The sequence below is a fragment of the Lytechinus pictus genome, chromosome 17 (assembly GCF_037042905.1).
Source record: "Lytechinus pictus isolate F3 Inbred chromosome 17, Lp3.0, whole genome shotgun sequence".
NCBI classification, from domain to species: domain Eukaryota; kingdom Metazoa; phylum Echinodermata; class Echinoidea; order Temnopleuroida; family Toxopneustidae; genus Lytechinus; species Lytechinus pictus.
In genome coordinates, this window is record NC_087261.1 from 9134681 (window position 1) to 9157716 (window position 23036).

A 23036-nucleotide genomic window follows, 5' to 3' on the forward strand; every position below is an offset into this window, starting at 1 on the left:
AATGAAGAATGATATCAGGAATAAAGACAGGAGATAGCAGAAGAAACGAAGGACAAGGACAAAGGAAACATTAAGGATACAGTGAGTGAGCGAGAGAGGGAGAGAGAGAGACAAAGACACAGAAAGACGGAAAGAAACAGATAGAGAGAAAGGGGGGGGGAGAGGGAGAGGGAAAAAAAGGAGAAGGGGTGGTGTATATTTAAATGCCCTACCCATAACCATGTTATTTTACTATGAAAGAAGTTGAAGTTGGCACTCAGGTGTGATCTTGGAATTGTCTTTTGAATTTTTATGAATCTGATTAAGAGAATGAAGTCTCGATACAGAAGCAGTTTATTCACCAAATTGACAGAAACTATCAGGGTTTATTGCAAGAAAAATCTTCTTTTTTTTTCATTCTCAGAGGCTTGCACTCAAATAATTTCATCACCAAAAGCTTTATCAAGAACTAAACCAGGTCAGGTAACAAAACATGCATCCCGACTTAAATTTAAAACTATTCGGATTAAAAATATCTTTCAAAAGAAGAATCAAAATTACTAAAATATGGAGAGAGTAAGAAGCCCTTGTGAAGAAGATGTGATGAAGGTCTTCGAGGGCATGGACCATGCTCGATTGACTGAAGAAATAATAGTGATTTTGAAGAGAGAAAGGCAAGAGATTAATAAAAGCGAAGAAGACAAGGAAAGTTTTGACGGGGACAGATGATTAGAAAGGCCCAGAGCTATTTTGATTCAAAATGCAGTAGGTTGTTATCTAGCAAGATCATTTTGTGATTACAACCCTCATATTATTATTCTGTTCAATACATGGGCTGCATCCTTCATATTAAGACACTCCTAAGGGGACACACACTCACCCACTTTACATCCTACCACACACCCACACACACTCCTGCCCAGTAGCGCATTAACAGGCGACATGGTTTACTCCACTTACATGAAATGATTCAACTCCTGTCTGAATTAACATACACTGTTATAAGAGAAATTGAAAATTCTATTTGATATGCTCTTGCTTTAAAGACACCCAAAATTCTGCCATTTTTAATAATCTCTCTTATTTTGTTCAAATTGTTTTAGTTCAAATCAACTCATTAAATTGTGAAAAGGTGGTACATGTATCGAACAATGACAGAAAGTGAAAATCATCAACATGCCAGAATGAAATCCCGACACGTTTTCTGAAAGTATGAATTGATATAACATCCCATTGAGGTAAAAGGCTGAAAAGACATTCAACAAAATGAGAGCAGAAGCAACACCTAAAATCATTCAAACATTTATAAAATACAAACTCAGTTCGAAGGTCAACGGCTTTTAGTTCAGAACTCATCTTTTTACTTACTTACTGATATAATGATGTCACAAAGTAATTCTCTTCATCATATTACCTTGGAAATCACATCATAACTACTCAAACACTTGAGGGTTCTACGCATGATATATAGTCGACTAGCCCACGAAAGTCATACTCAGCCTACCACAAACAGGACAAGAAAAAAATTAAAAACCTGCACCACGATTATCTATTTTTCCGATCTTAGTTATGCAATACTGCGCACTCGGATTTCATCTTTCACCTTTGATTGGGAGGCGGCTAGATTACATAGTTATGGCATCTCAAATATCATTTACTTTCCTCCTTAGTGCCCTGCCAACGAAAGGATACATCTTAAAGATTGCATCAGGGTGTTTCGCATTTCTTTAAAAATGCCAGAAAACTGGCAAAAGTTGCTCTTAATATTGCTTAAAATGGCTACCTTTCAAGGTTGTGTGAGTGGGAACCACTTTGGTCTTGTTTTACCACTACCTGTCAATTTTGTGACATTTCAGGATCTTTTATTCCTTCTTTTGTATTTCTTTAATTGTGAATAATCCTACTGAATTTTAATATTGCTTTGCTTTTATCCTCTAGTTCCATATTGTATCACTCCATCCCCCCTCCTATTTCTATCTCTCTTTCTCTCTCTTCAACCATATCTAAATCATATTCATACCTTGCCCTTCTAATGCCTCTTTTTTTTCTGTCCTTCTTTCCCTTTCTTTCTCCCTCTCTCGTTCATTCCCTTCTTTTCTTCTTCTCTCTCTCTTCCAATCTCCCCATCTTCTTCTTCTCCATGCCTCTTTCTGTCTTTTCAACTCATTTCTTCCATTCTTTTATTTTTAAAATTTTGCTTTTGCTTACATGTACTCGCTCTCTCAACCCTTCTCCCTTTTCCTCTTCTCTCAATCTCCATCTTGTTCTTCCTCTCTCTCCCCCTCCGTCTCTTCCTTCATATTTCTCGTTCTCTCTCTCACTGTTCCACCCAATAATGAGAGGAGTAAATGAGAAAGAGGGGTGAATGACAGAGGAGCGTGTATTGGTTGCCCGAGGCCATGAGTTTTAGATTGCAGCACATAGCGCACACAGATGTCTTTCTCCTCTCTCATCTATACCCCTCAAAATTGACAGATAAGTTTTTTTTTCTCTCATGATTATCGAAAAAAAAAGAGAGAACAGAAAAAAGCAATATATGAGAATTTGAAGAAGGAATATTGAATTAAACAAGTCACAGAGGATGAAAAGGGGGAAACATATAAAGCCGTTGCCTAGTGTGGACTAAGTAAATATTAACGTTGGTTCTCACCTCCAACAATCTCATACCGAAAACGAAATCAAAAATATTAATAACAAACAAGACTGAACATCCAGGAAAAAAAACAGTTTGGGCTCCAATAATCCACAAAAGAAACAGGAAACTAATAAAAATGAAAAAAAAAATCTAAAATCACAGACAGAGTAGCGATGTATGATGCATGGAAACATAAATTCATATCAGGAATATAACATTACACATTCTTATTCTGATATAGTCTTCCCCAAATTAGTATAAAATATGTGCCCATTTTATGGTATTGTACATGTATTCATATAGAATTAACATCATTGGCCTGTATTCTGAACTCTTGTTTAACCTCAGCCATGGCATATATTATGGTTTAACTATGGAGAGCCAAATGTGACCCAGATTTCCATAACTACAAATCAATTTATTGTCATATTTGGCACTCGAAGCAATGCAAACCATCTTGACATGGTGCAATTATAGTTTTCTTCACCCTTAAAACATGGAAAATATCCCAGTGAATTCAAATGAACATGAGGTGTCAAGAAATGTTTGATGCTTATAGCTTTCCATAGTCTTGGATTAGCCGAGACTTTGACCACGGTTTAAGTTAACTTGGACTTTCTGGACACAGGTAGGTTTCATCCGTGAATAAAGATGAAGTAACAACCTCGAAATGTGCAATGGAGGTTTGGAAGGGAGAAGACCAGAGAAAAATGAAAATACGATCTTACCTTTCCAAATCTTGTTGCATATGACCCCGTTAACAATGAATGGAAGATGATTATCGTTTCATCCAAATCCCACACAAATACTCTCTGTAAAATCAGATTGGAGAAAACAACAGTCATTACCGGTTACTGTCTTGCTTAGGCATCTTACTAGCAGTCAGAGCTGTGTCTTTAAGCATGTATCCTGTTATGAAGGCACAAGCGTCTCTCCCTGTATCTTTTCAGGGGCCTGTCTTGCAAAAGAGTTACAACTGATCCGATCAAACTCAACTGTATGGAAATCCAACAATGTCATTATCTTTTTTTAACAAAAATTTTGCACAATGTTCTGTGTAAACAAAGCGAAGACATTGAATTTTCAAGAAATCAATGAATGTATAAATTTACAGCATATATCTAGGAAATATTTTGAGCGACCATGCATTTTAGGTGTTGATGTTGCTGGCTTTCCATTGTTAAGGTTGATTGGAACAATCAAAACTCTTTGTAAGACAGGGCCCAGGAATCCCCATTGTTTTGTCTACGATGAAATATGGGGTTTAGCGATGGAAAGACGCTTGTGGAATACCTGCAGAGAAAGATGAGGCTCTGATTGTTTGGTAAGGTGTCTTCTGACAACTTGGGAGGTCCCAATTTTGAGTGTCCAAGTTACAGGGGTGTTACAAGAAATATACAATTGATTGGTTTTCAATAATTGATTCACAAATCAATTTTAAATCTTGAAATTGATTGCTCTTCTGCTTTGAGCAGAAGCAATCTACATGTAAATCTTAAAGATCTTCCCTTGCAGAGTATTGTGCAACATAATACTAGAGTTACGGAAGCCTTGAAGGATCATATTCTTGCAGCCTCTGATAAAGAGGATCTTCTCTGGGGGCGTGTTCCATGAAGCACCAAGTCTATCATTTTCATTGACAATTGTTACAAGCTACTGAAATGCTAGCATTTGATTGGCTGAGAAAAAATTTGTCAGTGTAAAATCAATGACAAGATGCTTCAAGAAATACTCCATAGTTGTTTCACATCAGGCTTAGATATCTCCTGGAACGCAATGCTCAGCGATTGATCATACACTTGATTTTCACGATTGAATGTATACGTCGGTGAATGAAATCAATTATAAAAATTGGTTCTACGACCTATGCTAAGCTAAGCTAAGGCCACATTTCACTAAGACTCACCATTATGGCAACCTTGAAGTTTTTGTTACTAAAAATACCATGGAAACTTTGATTTAGGAGGTGTTGCAAGAAAGCAGTGGAAATATACTGCAAATTTTTGTGCAATTTTACAATTGATAAATGAATTTTAGCTGCAGCAACTCAGTTTATACTCCTTATTGCATTTCTAATTTCTAATTGATTGCAAGACATACGATTGACTTCAGAGACCCAAATGAGATTTGTAATTGATCGTAAGTCCTTTGCAAGACCCTAGTAGAATGGCTACTGAACCCTGTCACCGCAGTAAGAATCATAAAAGCAGAGCTACATGTACAATGATCGTAAGTTCTTAATGATAATAACTTTTTAAAAGGCCCCAGTAGGTGTTCATAAAGCTGTTCATACATGTAAGTCACAAGCTACTTTAAAAATGACTGGTGATCCTTTCTTAGATGATAAATCAACATCAATGAAGATTCAGTGTTTATCATTTACCACTAGAAATGATCACCAGTCGTTTGTAAAGTCGCTCATATCTTACGGATAGCTTTATGAGACACCCACCGGGATTCTCATTCTAGAAACAGGAAGTGATTGTTGCCAAGATGACTAAGGGAATTCTGGGAAATTACCTCTAAACCATCCTCCGGAGGCGGCGATGGGTTATTCCTTCTACTCCTCCCCGTCGACTTGGTTCTACTACCGTTCTTGGGCCCCTGACGCCCTCGTCCAATACCATTGGCATCATCGAGCTTGATGGAGGCATCGGTGGTGAAAGAATTCTCAACTGCATTAGAGAGAGATGGGGTGGTGGAGGGGTCAGATTGGGCTGCACTTGTGTCGAGTTCTTTAAAGATAAGTGAGATAAAAATGAGGAAAAAATGCCACATGATGGAGTAAAGGGGAGGAATATGGTGGAGTTGATGGAACAAAAAAACATGGATTCTGTTTGGATAAGATACCAGGTCATTTCAAAGAGACTTATGATTATGGTAACTGTGCCATTATGGTCACTACTATAGAAATCTTGATTGTGATTGGCTGCTGAGCCCTGTTGCCATGGTAGATACTACAATCACAAAGTTACCAAAATTGTAAGTCTCTATTAAACAGATCCTTGGAGTTATTATCTTTCAAAAATGTGGTTTCAAACCATGACCACATTGCAGTGTTTGGAGACATTTAATTTTAGGGTATCCGATTGTAATGATTTTACATTTGATATTTTGAAACAAATATCAGATTTTTTCCAGATATTGAAGTGAAAAAAGTGAATTACTTACACCGAGGGAAAATCAAATGCACAGGGATCACATTTTGTAACCACAAATGGTAAAAGAGAAATGTGTCTTTTGAGCAAGTTCAGCAGTGAAAACAAAACAAAGAAATTTACTGCATTAGACTTGTGTAGGTGTTCAATTTCAGGGGAAATGCATTTCCCATGAAACCCTGCAGTATTTGAACATTCTGAAGACAAAACAACAAATCAAACATTCTCCATAAAGAGAACTAGGGGGAAAAAGTTTCATGAGATTGGTGAAATGCGTTTTTGAAGGAAAGTATCATTTAAAATTCTCTGAAAGTATCCAACGATGGAAAATGATTTGGAAGTTTTGCAAAGACCGTAATGTGATGAATATAAATGAAATAATGGGGCCAAGGATGGGTGAGGTAGCTATCTATTTAACATGTAAATTGGCTGTGGATGAATAGAGAAGTCATTGCAACCTTCTAATTTCACCTTGAAAATGATGTCTGCTCGAAGAGGAAGTAAGCAAGCACCCAGTGGGGTTAGGAACCTCATCAAAATGCATTGCAATCTAATGCCGATAATTTAGACATCCACTGGTAGTTTTAAGATGCATGTTCATGCGCACATTACCCAACACGAATAATGGGAAACCCGAGGAGGCTAAGCGCTCAGTGAGTTAACAACACTTAATGCCGTGGATTGTAAACTTAGAAGGCAAGTTGATGAGCATGGTATGAGGGTCTCACCGAAAGGCACTTCCATTAACCAGTTGCATGCCCTATCGTAGGAAACATGGTCTATCAACCAAAATACACATAGAGTTAAACAAATGATGGACATTGGGAATTCTGCAGGTTATAAGTTTATTTCAAACGTAGGTTGAGATTCCTACCAAGTAGCTTCATAAATGATCTTTTCTATATAATCATGATTTCCTAATCTAAATTAGATTTTACACTTTGATCACAATTGTAAGCTCATATTTCTGATGTAAAAAATAAGAGTGTAAGTCATTTAAATGGTGTATGGTATTTCTTAAGTTGCTTGAAAATCATTGAAATATACAAACACAATAACATAAACTACAATGTTACAACAAAATGCGAAAATTGCGAAAAACACAAGATAAAAAAATGAAGGAAACCAAATCGGAAACTTGCATGTAAGACAGTTTTAATGACTTGGGTGATGTTTAACAGAATATTAAAATGAACACTGAACATTGAAAGGAAAAAAGATATCAGATACAATATAGTCAACTGACAAAATTTATACCAAAATTTGAGAATCGCCATTATACTTTTTTCTACAGTATTTTCTTATTGTTAAGCCTACATCCTGGCAAAGGCAATGTGCCGGTCACACACACAATTTATGCAGAGGGAATGTAGAGTCTTTCACCAAAAGAAAATCTTAAGACAGGATACTATTTGAAATCATTTTCAGGGAGAGGGGAAAATTTAGCCAAATCTTGCACATCTTGATGACAAGTTTCCTCTGGCCGCTAGCTTTCCTGACGGAGGGCGACACGAACGTTACAGAGATAATTCCAATAGCCTCGTTCCTCATCAGCTCAAGTAGTTTGGCCCAAAGGCAATTGGCGCGAGGAGCGCTTTAAAAAACCGTTCAAGAAAAAAAACGGAGGGGAAAGAGTATGGTAAGCGTAACCGTAGACGCGAGATGAAGTGAGAGGGGAAAGGGATAGTCGGTCGGTGTGCAGTCGGCGAAACGACCGGTGTAAAGGTCTCTCTCGAAAGGTGAGTCGGAGAGTGAAGTTGTTGGAGGGGGTGCCTGTCCTCCGTGCAGGGAGAACTTGATTTGGAGAGTGTTAGTGATATGCCTTGACCACTCCAGTGAGCCCTACATAGCACCGTTCCTACCTACCACTCTCAAGTATTCTTTAAGTCAGTCACTGCTGATCATTCGCCTATCACAAGCGTCTGAACAAGCTACTGAATGCCATTACAGACATCACTCACTTTTACACATCAAACTGCCGGTGCAGTCTTAGATGAAAAGACGTTCTTTAAGCATGATGAGCTTGACGTTCTTTAAGCATGATGAGCTTTTCGTTCTCCAAATGAAAATTTTAGGAAAGATGCACATTAACCACTTACCGCCTAGTATATGTATATGAGATATTACCTAATAATGAGGTGTTTAGTTTATGGGTAGTATAGGCATGCTCATTTGTAGCCCATATTGTAAACTTTTTAATAGCAGGTGTATCGCTGTATCTGGAAATTAAAGGGGTAAAGTCCAACAAGGAGTTCATCTACATTGACTCCCCTGCAATAGCTATTTATGCTCCATTAATAGTCTTGATGTATAATATAGTGATTTGGGGTGAAATTAAGATTTAGAATGGCGATTTGATCTTTCATGAAAACTAAGAATTGGGAGCTAACTACTATTGCATGGAACCATTTTATAATTTCCTTTAGAATCAAATCGCTTGCTGGTAGCGGCCCATCATTCTGCGAAAAAATTCTTTGCTTAATTGCTCAGTAGGGTCATTCCATAGACGGCTATTTTACCGGTAAATTCAGTATTTGGCCCATGAACTTAAAAGTTGAGTGCCAGTCACAACCCTCCATCTCAATCCTCCATCACGATAAAAAAACTAGATTTACTTTAACACTGATCTCATACCCCTTCCCATCAAAACACTCTACCAGGACCAATATCAAACGTTCCTCATTGCTACCAATTACCCACCACTTCCATTTCTCCTACCCCTTCCCTACCAAAGACGGCGTCTAGACTTTTAACCACTCTGATTCTATTACCCCTTTTCCCTATTCATTGATTCATCTAGGCCCAAAGACACACTCTACCGCTATGAACCTTTCTTCATCCCTACCCAACATGCTCTCTACCATACCACCACTCTGTTTCTGTTACCCCTTCCCTACCGGAGCAAATGTCTAGACTTGTTACCACTCCGATTCTATTAGCCCTGACACATAAATAATGGTCTCATTTCAGGCAAGCCCTCTCATTATACGACTGTCTTTCTATTCAGCGCAACAAAGGTCATCAGAGGTCATCATCTGTTGCCCATGGGTGACAGCCGCAACCTTGTGACCCATAAACAATAATGGTAGGGGTCACTCCACCCCTATTTCATCTCAACTTTAATTTCTCCCGGCAAATTAAACTTCCATTCATTTATTCTTCATAAATCTGTCTCCTTTCTGTCGTTTCGATTCTTACTATCTATCGTTCATTATATTCTGTTTCTTAATCTTCTTTCCAAAATTCATTTGTAAATTGCAATTGTCCCCCATCCCTAAGATTACCCATTCCCCTTTCATTCAATGTATGAACTAGCACTTAGTTTTTTATGACTATTAATTTGCAAAATGAAATCTACTCATGCTGCTTTTCCAATTGTTTTGCCCCACCATCTATCTCCTTCATCATAATTTCCAATCTCTCCCCTCATCCATCTTCCTCCTTGCATTTTGCCTATCTTCCAAACCCTCTCCTGATAGAGAATAGATGAGAAGCCTCGTCCCCGCACATAGCTCCAAGATATTCTTTTGCTACGTATTTCAGGCCCTGTTTGGACAAGCTTCAATAGGCCTCTTTATCTGCGTCTCCCCCATTCTTTCTGATAAATAGTATGCATTCACTACCAGTTGGACTGTAATTGTTCATAAAATTTTATGGCCCAATTTTCTAGATTGTCCTTAATCCCCTGCGGTATGAACTCACTTTCACCAAGTTTAATTGAGTCGTTTTTCTCTCTCCTCCGGGCTCCCTCTCTTTCTAACGAGTAACATTGTATTTCTTTTATTAAAAAAAACTATTAAAGCATGGGCCTAAATTTTCTGAAGCGCTTGTACATGGTATTTTGTTTTGACATTCTCTCAACTGCATGGATAATTTTGATCTCATCAATCTAGAGAGTTATAAAAAGTAGATGAGTGTAAGTATTCATGACTTTTTCTACATATTGTTAATTATTGAAAAATTCAGTCAAGGTTAACTTTTATTTTTGAAAAAAAAATGCCTTTATCCAGAATTATTTTATGAAGGTTTCAGAATAATTTACAGACTGGGAACAAAAATCTCACCTTACCTGGTTTCAACCAAACGCATTGTTGCATTGTTAACCGGATAATACAGAATAGAATAATCACAAGTTCATACAAATCTAGAAGTTTCAGCAACAGAAAATACCAGAAATTTTTATACATAAAAAGGAGATTTTGGGGGGATGTGGGTTTTTTTTCATGTTTTTTTCACTAACTTTTTGAGTTGATAACATCTGAGCAAGTATTATTCTGCATAGTAGTACCTAAAGATATGAAAAAAAGAAAGATGGAGCAAATAAACCTATAAGCCAGTCCAATCATTTAAAATCAGCCCTGCAGAAATATCCAACACCTGTTTAAATGAATTTTAAAACGGTGAATAATTGAGTAGAATGGTGTGTGTCTCTCAACGAACCCAAATCAATAACACGGCCTTTAAGAAGCTTCTTCTACCAAAGCCGGCAATGTGATGCGTCACATCAATTTCTACGACCTGCGAACGTGACTTCAGCAAGTATTCAAACTCTGTGAAAAACCAGAGGAAAATATGCAGCACTGGTTTACCCCTAGGGATAATAGGATCATTCAGTCTTCATTTTCTGCCAGACCAACAACAAAAAAATGACAGAATATTGGCCAGGAGGTATAGAGATAAAGTTGTTTAAAAGAGGAAAAAAATTGGAAAATGAAAAAATAAAACAAAGGCAAAACACACAATGATTATTTACATTGGTTAAAGATTAGATTTTTTGTACCTTTCAGGACGTTCCACAGTTATGTTTGTGCGCATTATGATCTGCGCATAGTTTACACTCTGCGCGCTGACGTCACAATAGATGAACAGGTGATTAATTAGCTGCGGGTATGAGCTGATTTTTCTCATCTTCTGCACTTTAACTGCAGATCCGATGCGTTATTTCATGAAGCTAAAAAATTGAATTATTCCATGGACCATTAAAAAAAAAATTATCTACAATTTCAAAATACTTTACTCTGCAGTGCTGCCAAGAATCACGAATATTATCCCGAGTTTGAATAAATGGTAGAGTGGTTTTGATTTTTTCTTCACATAGATACAAAGCATTCGGCGCATTTTTGGTGTTTTAAAAAGCACATTTGCTCTAATAAATATGGTGATAGTTTAAAAACAAGCACATGAACCCCTATCTTTTAATGTTTGTACCTCTAAGGTACACCTTCCTCTACAACTCTGCAAATTTTGGTGAAAATGACATGGGTTGTAAATAAAGTGCAGCATTTATTGTACTTTTGTATTTTGTTACTGAAATTTCACATTTTTTAGATTGGGATTTTGATATCTTTTACGCAATTTTTAAGAAATGACAGTGCTGTTAAACTTAAAATTGCAAACAAATAGCACTATAAATAAATTCTCCATTGTAATAATACAATTATTAACTCTCTTGCGAGATTTGATGACTTTTTCATGTATTTTGACTGAGTAATAGAGGTTTAAACTCATTGTAGTAATCTTGGGCGGTCTAAAAATGCCAAATTCTTTTGAATGCGCAATTCTTAAGAACACCAATTTGGGTGAACTTTGAAGCTCTATAGCAAAAAATCAAGCACATGGACCTATGTTAATTTTTGCATATTTTGAATATTAAGGTTCTAAAGTATCTATGTGCAAAGATTGGTGAAAATGACATGGATTTCACTTTAACTGTGGAAAGTCCTTAAAGGACAAGTTCACCCCATCAAAAAGTTGATTTGAATAAAAAGAGAAAAATCCAACAAGCATAACACTGAAAATTTCATCAAAATCGGATGTAAAATAAGAAAGTTATGACATTTTAAAGTTTTGCTTATTTCACAAAACAGTTATATGCACATCCTGGTCGGTATGCAAATGAGGAGACTGATGACGTCATCCACTCACTATTTCTTTTGTATTTTATTATATGAAATATTCTAATTTTCTCCTCATTGACAAGTGAAACAAAGATTAATTCCTCCCTGAACATATGGAATTAGCATTTTTCAATAATATATGGTTCAGTCAAGTTGGTTCTAATTGTCAAATCTGTAAAAAATGAAATATTGTATTATTCAAACAATAAAAAACAAAAGAAACAGTGAGTGATAAACATCATCAACCGACTCATTTCGTGTCACTGAGTTGTGCATATCACTGTTTTGTGAAAAATAAGCGAAACTTTAAAATGCAATAACTTTCTTATTTTACATCCGATTTTGATGAAATTTTCAGCGTTATGCTAGTTTGATTTTTCTCTATTTATTCAAATCAACATTTTTCTGGGGTGGACTTGACCTTTAACAAACTAATAAGCATCACATGCGTACATAATTTCAGTGTGATAGGATAAACAAAAAATATATAGCACATTTATCACTATAATATCAAAATATTTTGTTTGAATTCATATTTCCCAGCATTTCCATAATACTGAGGAGGAAGAATATCTGGTATTGTCTGCTGCATACAATATTCAACAATTAGGGACTATAACCAGATTTAGATCATTTTAGATCAAGTCACTTGAAGAACATTTGACTGCATTATTCACATGAATTATTCTTGAATCTAACATTTTGTTTGTGTTGAAATATCGCCCACTGCATTTCAGTATGATCTTGTAATTGATTGGGTACATGAAAAATGCTGGATATTTCAATCATGGATGAATGCATTCTATCGTGGAGTCAGGACTGTGTTCGGTAACATGAAAGATATGATTAATCTCATTAATTGATATTAATCATGTCTATCACATAGCATGCATTAGATAGAGAGCTGCAATTGATTGTAAAATGGATCTTTTTCTCAATATTACAGGGAGATGGTCTTCATGTTCTTCCCACCATATAATCTTATAAAGAATTATGAATGCTCTACTTGGAAACAAAAAATTATCATACGGATAACTGACGCCTTTATAATTCATTTTTGCATAAGTGCATCTCTTTAATAGCAAAATGCTCTAAAAATATTCTATATGACAAAATATGTCATCATATTGATTATTAACAGTTTTCTATATTGTTATGATATATTGTAATTTTCATCTTTGTGTATACTTATTGTTAGAGCCATTGGAAAAAAATGTCCTTACATATACATACAGTACTTTGGTGAATAAAAGAATCTTGAATCATTGGATATTCCTGGTTAAACTTCATAACCTGATGCCTACCAGAAATGAATGAACCCTTCATAAACCTAAAGCTATGGGAATTCAATATTCAACAAGTTGAATCAATTGCAATTAATTAACCCACTGAGTCCTATACCCAAGCTAACTCAGACTAGAGTCTATGGAAAATGTGTAATGTACAGTCAACCTGTCTCAGCGGCCACCTGTCTATAGTGACAACCTGTATTTAGTGGCCACCCAAATTGTCTCCCATTTCAAAGCAAAGCAAGGTGTGTAATATAACCTGTCTATAAGGGCAACCTTTATCCTGTGACCACTTTTTCTGTTTCCCATACATGTAGGTGGCCACAATAGACAGGTTTGACTGCAGTGAAATAAAGTTGTGCCCAATGGGTTAATAACATTGGGCACCATGAGTTAAATCATTGCAAGTGATTCAACTTGTTGACTATCGAATTCTGTAATTCCAATAGCCTTATGTTTATTATACACCGATGCCTTTAGTATACGCTATTATCGAAGAACGGCATGCCTTTACTGTATTCATGTTATACTGATGAAGGGTCAATTGAGGATTAAATAAAGATGAGAGAAGATAAAAATTCAATAATAGAATATGAATTCACTCACTATCACTTGGTAACGGTGCTAACTGATACGTTGTCGTATTGGGTAACGGCGTGCTAGCGCTGAAGCTATTTGACATGCTGTATGGACTGTAATTTTGTGAAGCGTAGTACTGGTTGAAACCTGTTTGACTGTAGGCCGTATAAGAACCGTATTCTACACCCTACGAAAGAAGGATGATACAAAAGGATACCAAAATTTGTGATTTAATCATTAACAAGACAACATATTCTACTCCTTATGGAAGAAGGTAAAATGATGAGACCATAAGAAATTCTCATGTAAGATCTGATTCTACATTCAAATAAAGAATAAAAAATAAAAAGAAACCAATTATTCATAAGTAAAAGGTTTGTACAGGTATATTTGACAAAAATCAGTGATAACGATAAAGACCAGGCCAAATCTCCAGGACTTAAAAAACACAGTGGAGAACTTGAGTGACTTCGGATGGAAAGTAATATAAAATATCAAAATTGACATATTCTTAATTGATCACAATACATTTCTTTAATGATTTACTTAATAGGTTTCAAAAGCTATTCAAAAGTAAAAGAACATCAGAAAATCTAAATCAAAAGCTAATAACAATGGCAAGTCGGCAACTACTCAATAACACATTAATAACTGAATACCAAACACAAAATCAAAACCTATTTTCCGGTCACTATTACAAATCCCCCCATCCAGCGAGTTTACTAAAGAGAAAATTTCTAAAATACTTGACAATCATTCATCAATTTTGCATCTCATAGAGGTTCCCAGAGAATTCAACAAATTAATTATTATAGCATACCATTGTTTAATATAACAAGATTTTCCAAAGGAGATAAACGTGTACAAACCTGATGTGTACTGTTAAAACCCTGTGAATTTGTTGTTGTATTGCTTGTAGATGGGTATGTGTAGCCTGCCGTTGAAAACGTGCCTGCTAATGCAAACAAACAATAACAATGATTAAAATTTACATTTATATAGCGCTTCATACTTTTGATTTCTAAGCGCTTTACATTGTAATTATTATTACCCCTTTCATAGGATCCATCACTTTTCCACACATGAAGTGAATCACCTCCACTCCTTGGGGAGTATCCTGACCACGCAACCAGGTTAATTGGCGCTCACATGCCAATCTAATGACAATGACTTTCATAACCTACCTGGGTGAAGAGTGACAAACATGGACAAGTGCCTTGCCAAAGGACATTAGCGCCATGTGGGATTCGAACCCTCCACCCTTGGTTTGAGAGTCAAGTGGCCAAACCACTACACCATAACACCTCCACAATACATGAGAAAACAATATTAACATCACAGTTATCAGAACCAGATACTCACTACAATTCAACTACAGGAATTCGATTGTGATAAAATAACAATTTAAGGAAATAGGTGTAAACATTCTTTTTTCAAATCAGATCTTGGATTGAATAAAGAGAGTTACTTATTTCATCATGTTACTGTGAGGTACTATAAGAGGCTGTTCTCACTACGTTCCTAAAACTAGTTTACTGGAAACTAGTTTAGTGGAAACTAGTTTAACGCGTAGTGAGAACGGTCAAAGCGGTCTTGGAAGCGATCTTCCAAACCAGTTTGGAAAACTACCTCGCGATGTAGTTTTCAAGATCGCTTTGCCTCGTTAAACTGGTTTTAGCGTAAGTGAGGACACAACCGTTCTTCGGGAAGCGATCTTCGCACATTTTGAGCGCGCTACTCCACACGACAGGTGTAGAATGCCTATGCTGCGGTTTCGAATTTCGCGCGAAACGTGTCACCCCACTGAGAGTGTTTCCATAGCAACAAGAGCGCTTTACATGAAGTGATTTTGAAAACCACTTTCGTGTGATCAAGTGAGAACGCTAGCAAAGCGATCTTCCAAACTGGCTTTCTGAACCGGTTCCCAGTAAACTAGTTTTAGGAACGTAGTGAGAACAGCCTCTAACTGATATCAAGGTAAGGTCAGAATAAGGGCTCCATGAAGCAGTGGGGTACTTAGATAAAGAAAAGTATCCACAATAGGGGCCAGGTGAGGTATGTAAATAAAGAAAGGTACGCAATAAGGGTTAGGTCAGACACTTATCGAGATTGAGAAAGGTACCGTGAATGCTATGATAAGGGTTCTCTGAGGTAAAACATATTTAAACAAAGGTACCTTGCTTGCCATAATAAAGGGTTTATGAGGTACCTTTATTTACAGAAAGGTACCGCGCATGTCATAATAAGGGTTTTGTGAGGTACATACAGGTGTATACTTGAAGAAAGGTACCGCACATGCCAAAATAAGGGCTTTTGTGAGGTACTTAGCTACATGTATCAAAAGGTACCTTGCATGCCATAATAAAGGATTTATGAGGTACCTTTATTTAAACAAAGGTACCTTGCTTGCCATAATAAAGGATTTATGAGGTAACTTTATTTAAAGAAAGGTACTGTGCATGTCAAACGGTTTTGTGAGGTAATAGCTACATGTATCAAAAGGTACCTTGCATGCCATAATACGGGCTCTGCGTTGCTTGCGGACTACCAGTGAAGCTTGACGAACCATACGTACTAAGATATGGCCCTTGACCTTGTAACGTAGCAGGGTCTGACTTTAATGACTTTGCTCCTGTAAAATAAATACAAAAATATAAATATAAAAATATTAAATGCCCACTGTTTATATACAAGGATGGAACACCTGGCTATTAATTGGTACCAGTATATTTTTTTTGTTATTTGGTATGAACATTTTTCTTTTTGACCAAATTCTCTCATACCGCCATTGTCATATTTGGTTACCACTTGTAAAATTTGTATCAATAGAAATGCTCCTTTTTACCATAAATGTTTATGGGGGCAACCATTATAGCAAATAACTAATTTCTTACATTCCAAAAAACTCTTGGATACTTGAATTAAAGAGCGACTTCAGGCTAAAAATAATATGATTGGAATAGAGTGAACTCAGAAAAACGAAACATTAAAAAAATTCATCAAATCTGGACACGGAATAACAAACTTATGACATTTCAAAGTTGTGCAATTTTTCAGTGAAACCGTTATGTGCATATCTTCATGAATATACAATGAACAACCTGATTATGTCATCATCTTCCCACTTTTTCTTTTGTATTTCTTTTAAATGATTTTTTTTCCTCCTACAATACAAAAAGATATTGACTGCTGATACTGCATATTAAAATGGACATGAATAGAACAGTTTTACCCAAAATACATGTAATACTAAACTTCAAAATCCAATAACTTAATTTATTTTTTTATCAGATTTGGATAAATTCTTGGTGATTTTTTTTATTGAACTGTACTTCATGCATTTAGATATTATATTTGGCCCGGAGTACCCCTTTAAAGGGAATGATATGAAAGTCTCTTACCATAGGACATAGCTTGTCCTACTAGCCCATAGGGCGAGGGCGACGTCTGTGTAGAGTAAGGATAACTTGACGCACTCTGGGAACCGAATGTGCCTTGCGTCTGTGATCCTGGTTGAAAGTTGGCTCCTTGAGCCGTCGGCGTAGGCAGGATGTGTGGATATGCTTGACTGTAACAGGGAAAATTTAAAAAAGAAGAAGACAATTCAAACATCCATTCTTTATTCTGAACTTATTTGATTCAACAAGTTAGGTATCTTAGCCCGTTGTAGACTGAATGACTTTGGTTTAAACATGGATCCTACTAGTAGGATCCATGGTATAGAACATGTTTTCCTAAGACTCTAGCCTGCTTATGTATGGGCTCAGCCTCCGATGGGTCAAGAAAACTTGCGGCCATCAACTTCATCTTAGGGTTATGGTAACCTTTTGCATTCATCTTATTTCATCTATGGTTTGTTTGATAGTAGATGGCCTGCATGTGTTTTGGCCAGATTTGTCACCAAAAAAAAACCTGGCAGTTATCTACAATTTAGCACAGTCAAAGTCAGTGACTATTGTAGTCACACTGTTTTTATTAGTTTGATAAAAGCAAATAGTGCACAAAACTTAAAACTGGAAGAAACCTATTGTTTTGTCCCACATAGTTTTTTTCCTATCTTAAACACTAACCTGGGTTTTGCAGATTAAGGAGTTTTTAAAGATAAAAAGTTGCATTTTAAAGATAAAAAGTTGCATGCATACAGGCCCCTAGAGGGAATATTTGAACAAAAAATTTCCTTCCTTTCCTTAAAGGAGAATGAAACTCTTGGAGCAAGTTAGCTTTTGTGAAAGCAGACAAATCAAAGAATAAGATCAACAAAAGTTTGAGTAAAATAGGACTAGCAAGAGAAAGTTATGAGCATTTGAATGTCGAGATCACTAATGCTATGGAGATCCTCCCATTGGCAATGCGACCAAGATCTATGATGTCACAGATGAACAACTCTCCCCTTTTGGACACTGAAAATATACCCCAAAACATCTCTTTTTGCTCATTCTAATCATATGACAAACGATTCATCAATGATATAATGTTGGGAAACCTCTGTACTTGTCCTCTCATAAAGAGAACACCTCACCTTGTGATAGACTCTATAAAAGTGAGAATATAAGTGAAATAAGTACTAAAGTAATGAGGGAGTTGTACGTGAGTGACATCACAGATCTTGGTCGCATTGCCAATAGGAGGATCTACATGGCATTAGTGATCTCAATATTCAAATGCTCATAACTTTCTTATTATTCATTCAATCTTCCTCAAACTTTCAACAATATGTTCTTTGATTTTTCTCTTTGATGTGGATTCAGCTGGTTTCAAGGGTTTCATTCTCCTTTAAATTAGATTTTCTAGATTGCCACCACTCAGCTTTGGGATGACCAATCTACCCCCCTGATTGTAACAATCCAAGACGACCTTCACCACCGTGACTATGCTCTAATGAGAAATAGCTCAGTTTATTTGTTTGGTACAGGGGGTGTCACCCCCATCTAAACTCTGCAACCAATATGAAAAAGAAAGAGTGAAGTTGGAATTCAAACTAATACTTTGATGCTACTATTTTTTCCTGAGGCGCTGCACAGCAGGGGATTGAAGGCTACAGTCCAGAACTGGCTGCTATTCTGGCTGCTCCTGCCCGATCTCTGGAAGAAAATTTCCTCAAATTTCCATTTTATCACACCACTGACTGATCTTTATCTTGGTTAAATTGTATTTGTGCATTGAAAAAACAGTGATGTTTGTGGAACATCCCAATGAAGACTAAACAGTGATATGACCAAAAAGCATTGGAAATTCCTATTCACAAAGTATTATTTCTGAAAAACAGTTTACACTTCTTTACAAGGAAAATATTAAATTCATCATTTAATTTTAACAATTTTTTCACACAACAATTGCAGTTCTTGGTATCAATACCAGTCCCCAAATATTAAAGCCTGTTATCTAGGCCTGGCTTGGATTTTAAGCACTTTAAAACTCGTTACTAGCACTATATAAATACAACCTATTATAATTATCATTATTGTTTTTTAGCTATCAATGTGAACCTCTTTGTCAATCTCAACATCATCATGACCATTAAGAATCCTTAATATCTGTTTAAAAAAAAAATCTTAAAGATATTGTATAAAAATAATAGTATTTCTGTCTGTAAAACCATTACAATGAAAAAAAAAACAGATTTCCTGTTTGAAAAAAGCTCCACAACAATTGCAATAGTTACGCTTAATAGGGGAGTTTCGAAATCATACTGAAGCCAACGACCTATGACCTAAGAACACTGCATAATAACCAAGATCATCAAACTTCCCTTCTTGATTAAAACCCCTTAAGAACAAACAAATTCAAGAGATCTTTTGATTGGTCAGGTACGACAGCTTCCTTCTAAACTTGTAAACTTCCTCTTGGGTCAGATCAGGTGTTCGGGAAATCTCGTGGCATGATACGGAAACTCGTTGATATCCAATCAGTATTACTTTCACCGTTTTTCCCAAACTTTTCTTTCATTTTCCAGATTTTGTTGTTGACAATGTTTGATTGTTAACTATCAATAGGTTTTTTTTTTAAACTGTCTTCTTCTTTTAAGGTGAAGATGATGGCTTCCTGTAAATATTTGTCCATTGTACTTTCCAGTTCATTTTTTCATACAAATGGAATTATTTAACAATGGTAACTTTCAATTTTGATTTTTAACCCCCCCCCCCCTTAGAGTGTGAAAACAACAATGTCAAAAGCAAAGATTAGACTTTTTTAAGCATCAACAAAATAATCTGTGAGACAAATTCAAACATTTATATTTTCTCAAACCAAGGGTAGGTTGAAGCTATACAACTATTATAAATCAAGTATTTTCAGAGCCTATTGATTTTTTTTTTCTTCAAATTCATTGCTTTGCCTTTCTTTTTCATGTGAGCTTCTTGGAAATTACAGTTATTCAAATTCCTGAATAACATAAAAGGTATACCTGAAAGCACTGTAGGTCTCGAGTCTAAAATGGCCTTGGTCTAAACATCGACCTATTTGTAATAGGTCCCTGGTCTAAAGACCAGTTTGCTTGGTCTTGGTCTAGATCTAGTTCTTGGTCTCCAAATCTTAGGGGTTTCATACTGATCTTAAACTTTCTAATCTAAACTTAATTTTTCCAATTCAAGTTCAAAAGAAAAAAAACTTTGTATCGCACCAATCTTATACATCACACTTCCAAAACATTTATGCCTTAAATTAAAAAAAAAATACATATTTACGGTAGGAAGTGAGTTTGGCAAAAGTTGTGGTCCCCTTGTCGAAAGAGGATGTATTAAAAGTGGATGTATTTTTTCCTGTGTGGTTGATAATATATCCTGTGCATAAGGATATACACACCTCCACCCTTCCTTTTTTCATTTCACACCTATTCAGATCCTGAACAGGAAGTTGACTACCATGATCTACAAATTTCAAGAAAAGGATTCACGAGTTCTAGGAAGGAAAAAATTTTTTTTTTTTTTTTCTATTAATGGTATGTTTTATTAGATTTTTATTTGCTTTTAGCAATCATAAATAATCATGGTCACAGTATTGAAATATCATTGTTAAGAATTTAACCAAAGTCCACGAAAATAATAGTGATGATTAAAAAAATTATGCCGTCCACCATGGATTATAGATAGTAAATCAAGAGGCTTTTTAATAGGAGGAAATAATAATTTGTTAACAAATTTTCGGCATTACTCCTATTTATTAAGATCGCTACAGTGTATGCTCGATCTGTAATAAAAAATCCCACTGGTTCCAATTTTTTCTGACTTATGATTTTTCATTACAGATCGATGTTGAGGATATATTGATAAGTTTATATAACTAATCTTATAATAATGTTGACGGAAATGATAGTCTTCCGATGAAAGAAAAGAAGATTAAGCACAGAATTGGAACAGTGAAATTTGTAAAAGATAAATGAAAAATGAGAAAGTATGGCTTTACAAGAAACCATTTGCATGCTCTTAAACTTGATTGGATTCATACCCCCCCCCAAAAAAAAAAATCTAAAATATAGTACTAACCATATAACCTCTGAAAAAATGGGGGGGGAAGTTTTGGGTCCTGTTGCATAAAAGTTACTATTATGGTAATTTTGCCATCCAATGGTAACTTCATAGAAACCCATGATTCTGATTGGCTGTTGGGTCATGTTACCATGGTACATGTAGTTACCATTGGATGGCCAATAAGAATAGTTTTTAAGCAACAGGGCCCTGAAGAAGAGAGTGAAATGCCCTCCTTCAGAAACTTTTACAATTTATTCTCCATGATACATTTTGAGCAGTGCAGTAATTAGGAATCTACTTCATGAAAAATTGAATAAGTGATATTTTGTCCCACAATATACACTTTGAAATGAAGGGGAAAATATAATGACAGCAGAAGAAACTATTCACAATCCATTTGCAAATTTACCAATTTGATATTTGCAAAGATAACATGATTTCTTGATATTTCTTCAGTCTATTTCTATTTCTACTGACTGTATTATTTATATTTGTATCTTTTTCTTAAATTTCTCTGTTAATTTTTTTTACAATTTTGTCTGATATGTTTCAAATACATTTATTGATATCTGACACTTAAGGTCTGTAGGTCAATGAAAATGAAAGAATAAAGAGTAAATATATTCTTATTTCAAACAGAATTTCTCGCTTTAGATCTGATAACTTCCCAATTTTTCTAGCCCTTTTTTCCCCTGAAATAATTCAACTGACTTTTTAATCACCAATTTTGAATTACTTATTAGACAACCAAGAAGGTTTATTACACAGTAAAACAGCTGTAATGAATTTTATACAATATTGTTTCCTATATGAACTTTAATAGCTGTTTTAACAATTTAAACAACTATGGTTTTTTAATTGAAGATTAAATATTAACAATAAAACTTTGAATGATTTTAGACACTTGCTTAAACTATTGAACAACTACTCTGGAGAACAGTGTTCTGTATAAAAAAAAAAAAAATTAAATCAAGTCTTACATTTGCTGGCCATTTAAAAACTTTATTTAAAAAAATATTTTTCCGAAAAATGCACAATATTCCAAACAACCTCGAAAAAAAGAATCACACGTCCGTTTCATTCACAAGATGGAGCAACACAGACCACTCTAAATGGATACCAAATATGTCCGGCAAAAACAAAGCAGAAAAATTAATTTGATTGGTAATCCACCCGGCTGTCTGGCTACTCAATATGGCTAATTTCTAAAGACAACCCCGTGAAAGACTGGTGCGAAGAGCATTGCTAAATTCCTGAAGGGTTTCACACTATCAGCTTCCCATTTCTGGTCTTGACTAATCTGTAAAAGAGAAGCGTTAATAGACTGTTGGATGTGGATATATTACAACCCATCCAGATAGCCTTGCCTAAGTACTCATATCATATGAAGGGATTATGTAACAGAGAGCGGCGGTGTAGGTTACAGACTATCTCCCATAATTAGCTAATCCAGATTTCACTCTATCAGACAGCCGAAGCATCGCAACTCACCTGTTTAGGCCAGCCGAGGTATTACTCCGCACGCCAGACATCATGGATAATTAAACAATTAGCTCACAGATAATGTTGTTGGTATCGACAAGCGCAGAGTATTGTACAGTATTTTCCATAGATGGGTTAACCACTGTCGATGCGGTGTAATCAAAGAAAGTAATATCTGAAGACAAACGCCCGCATTTCTGCTTGATTAGGACTGTGCCGGGGTTTCTGGTTGCTCTCTCCGAAGAAATCCTTACCTAGCGGCCAACCTACCAGCCAAAAACCAATCCTACTACGTGCCATGGAGGAAATAGAGTATCTTCTATCTCAATTTTTTTCTCTATCCTTCATTTCTGTCAAGTTATTTTTTCCCCCGTCGTGATCATAACGAGGGCAAGGGTCATGATTTTAAGTGGTGGATGAGGTGATGAACTCATTAGCATAATGCTCAGACCAGATGATACTCTTTTGCATAATTATCTTTTTTCAAACGTAACAGGAAGAATAACCAGAATAATCAGAAAAACCAATCACTTGGCCAAAATTCTGTGAAC

The 23036-nt window shown here is 35.8% G+C and overlaps 1 protein-coding gene across 1 annotated transcript in view; it reads right to left on the bottom strand.

Moving 5' to 3' along the window:
• Positions 1-394: 394 nt before the first annotated feature.
• The window catches only part of LOC129280354 (eyes absent homolog 1-like), a 40609-nt gene continuing 17967 nt past the window's right edge, over positions 395-23036 (bottom strand). Inside the window, exons 5-10 of the mRNA XM_064112192.1 lie at positions 16939-17105; positions 16044-16169; positions 14407-14492; positions 13565-13724; positions 5135-5289; positions 395-3426 (exon numbers count right to left, since the gene is read on the bottom strand). Coding sequence (XP_063968262.1) covers positions 3250-3426; positions 5135-5289; positions 13565-13724; positions 14407-14492; positions 16044-16169; positions 16939-17105 — 871 coding nt within the window. The 3' untranslated portion in view covers positions 395-3249. The remainder of the gene's footprint in view (positions 3427-5134; positions 5290-13564; positions 13725-14406; positions 14493-16043; positions 16170-16938; positions 17106-23036) is intronic.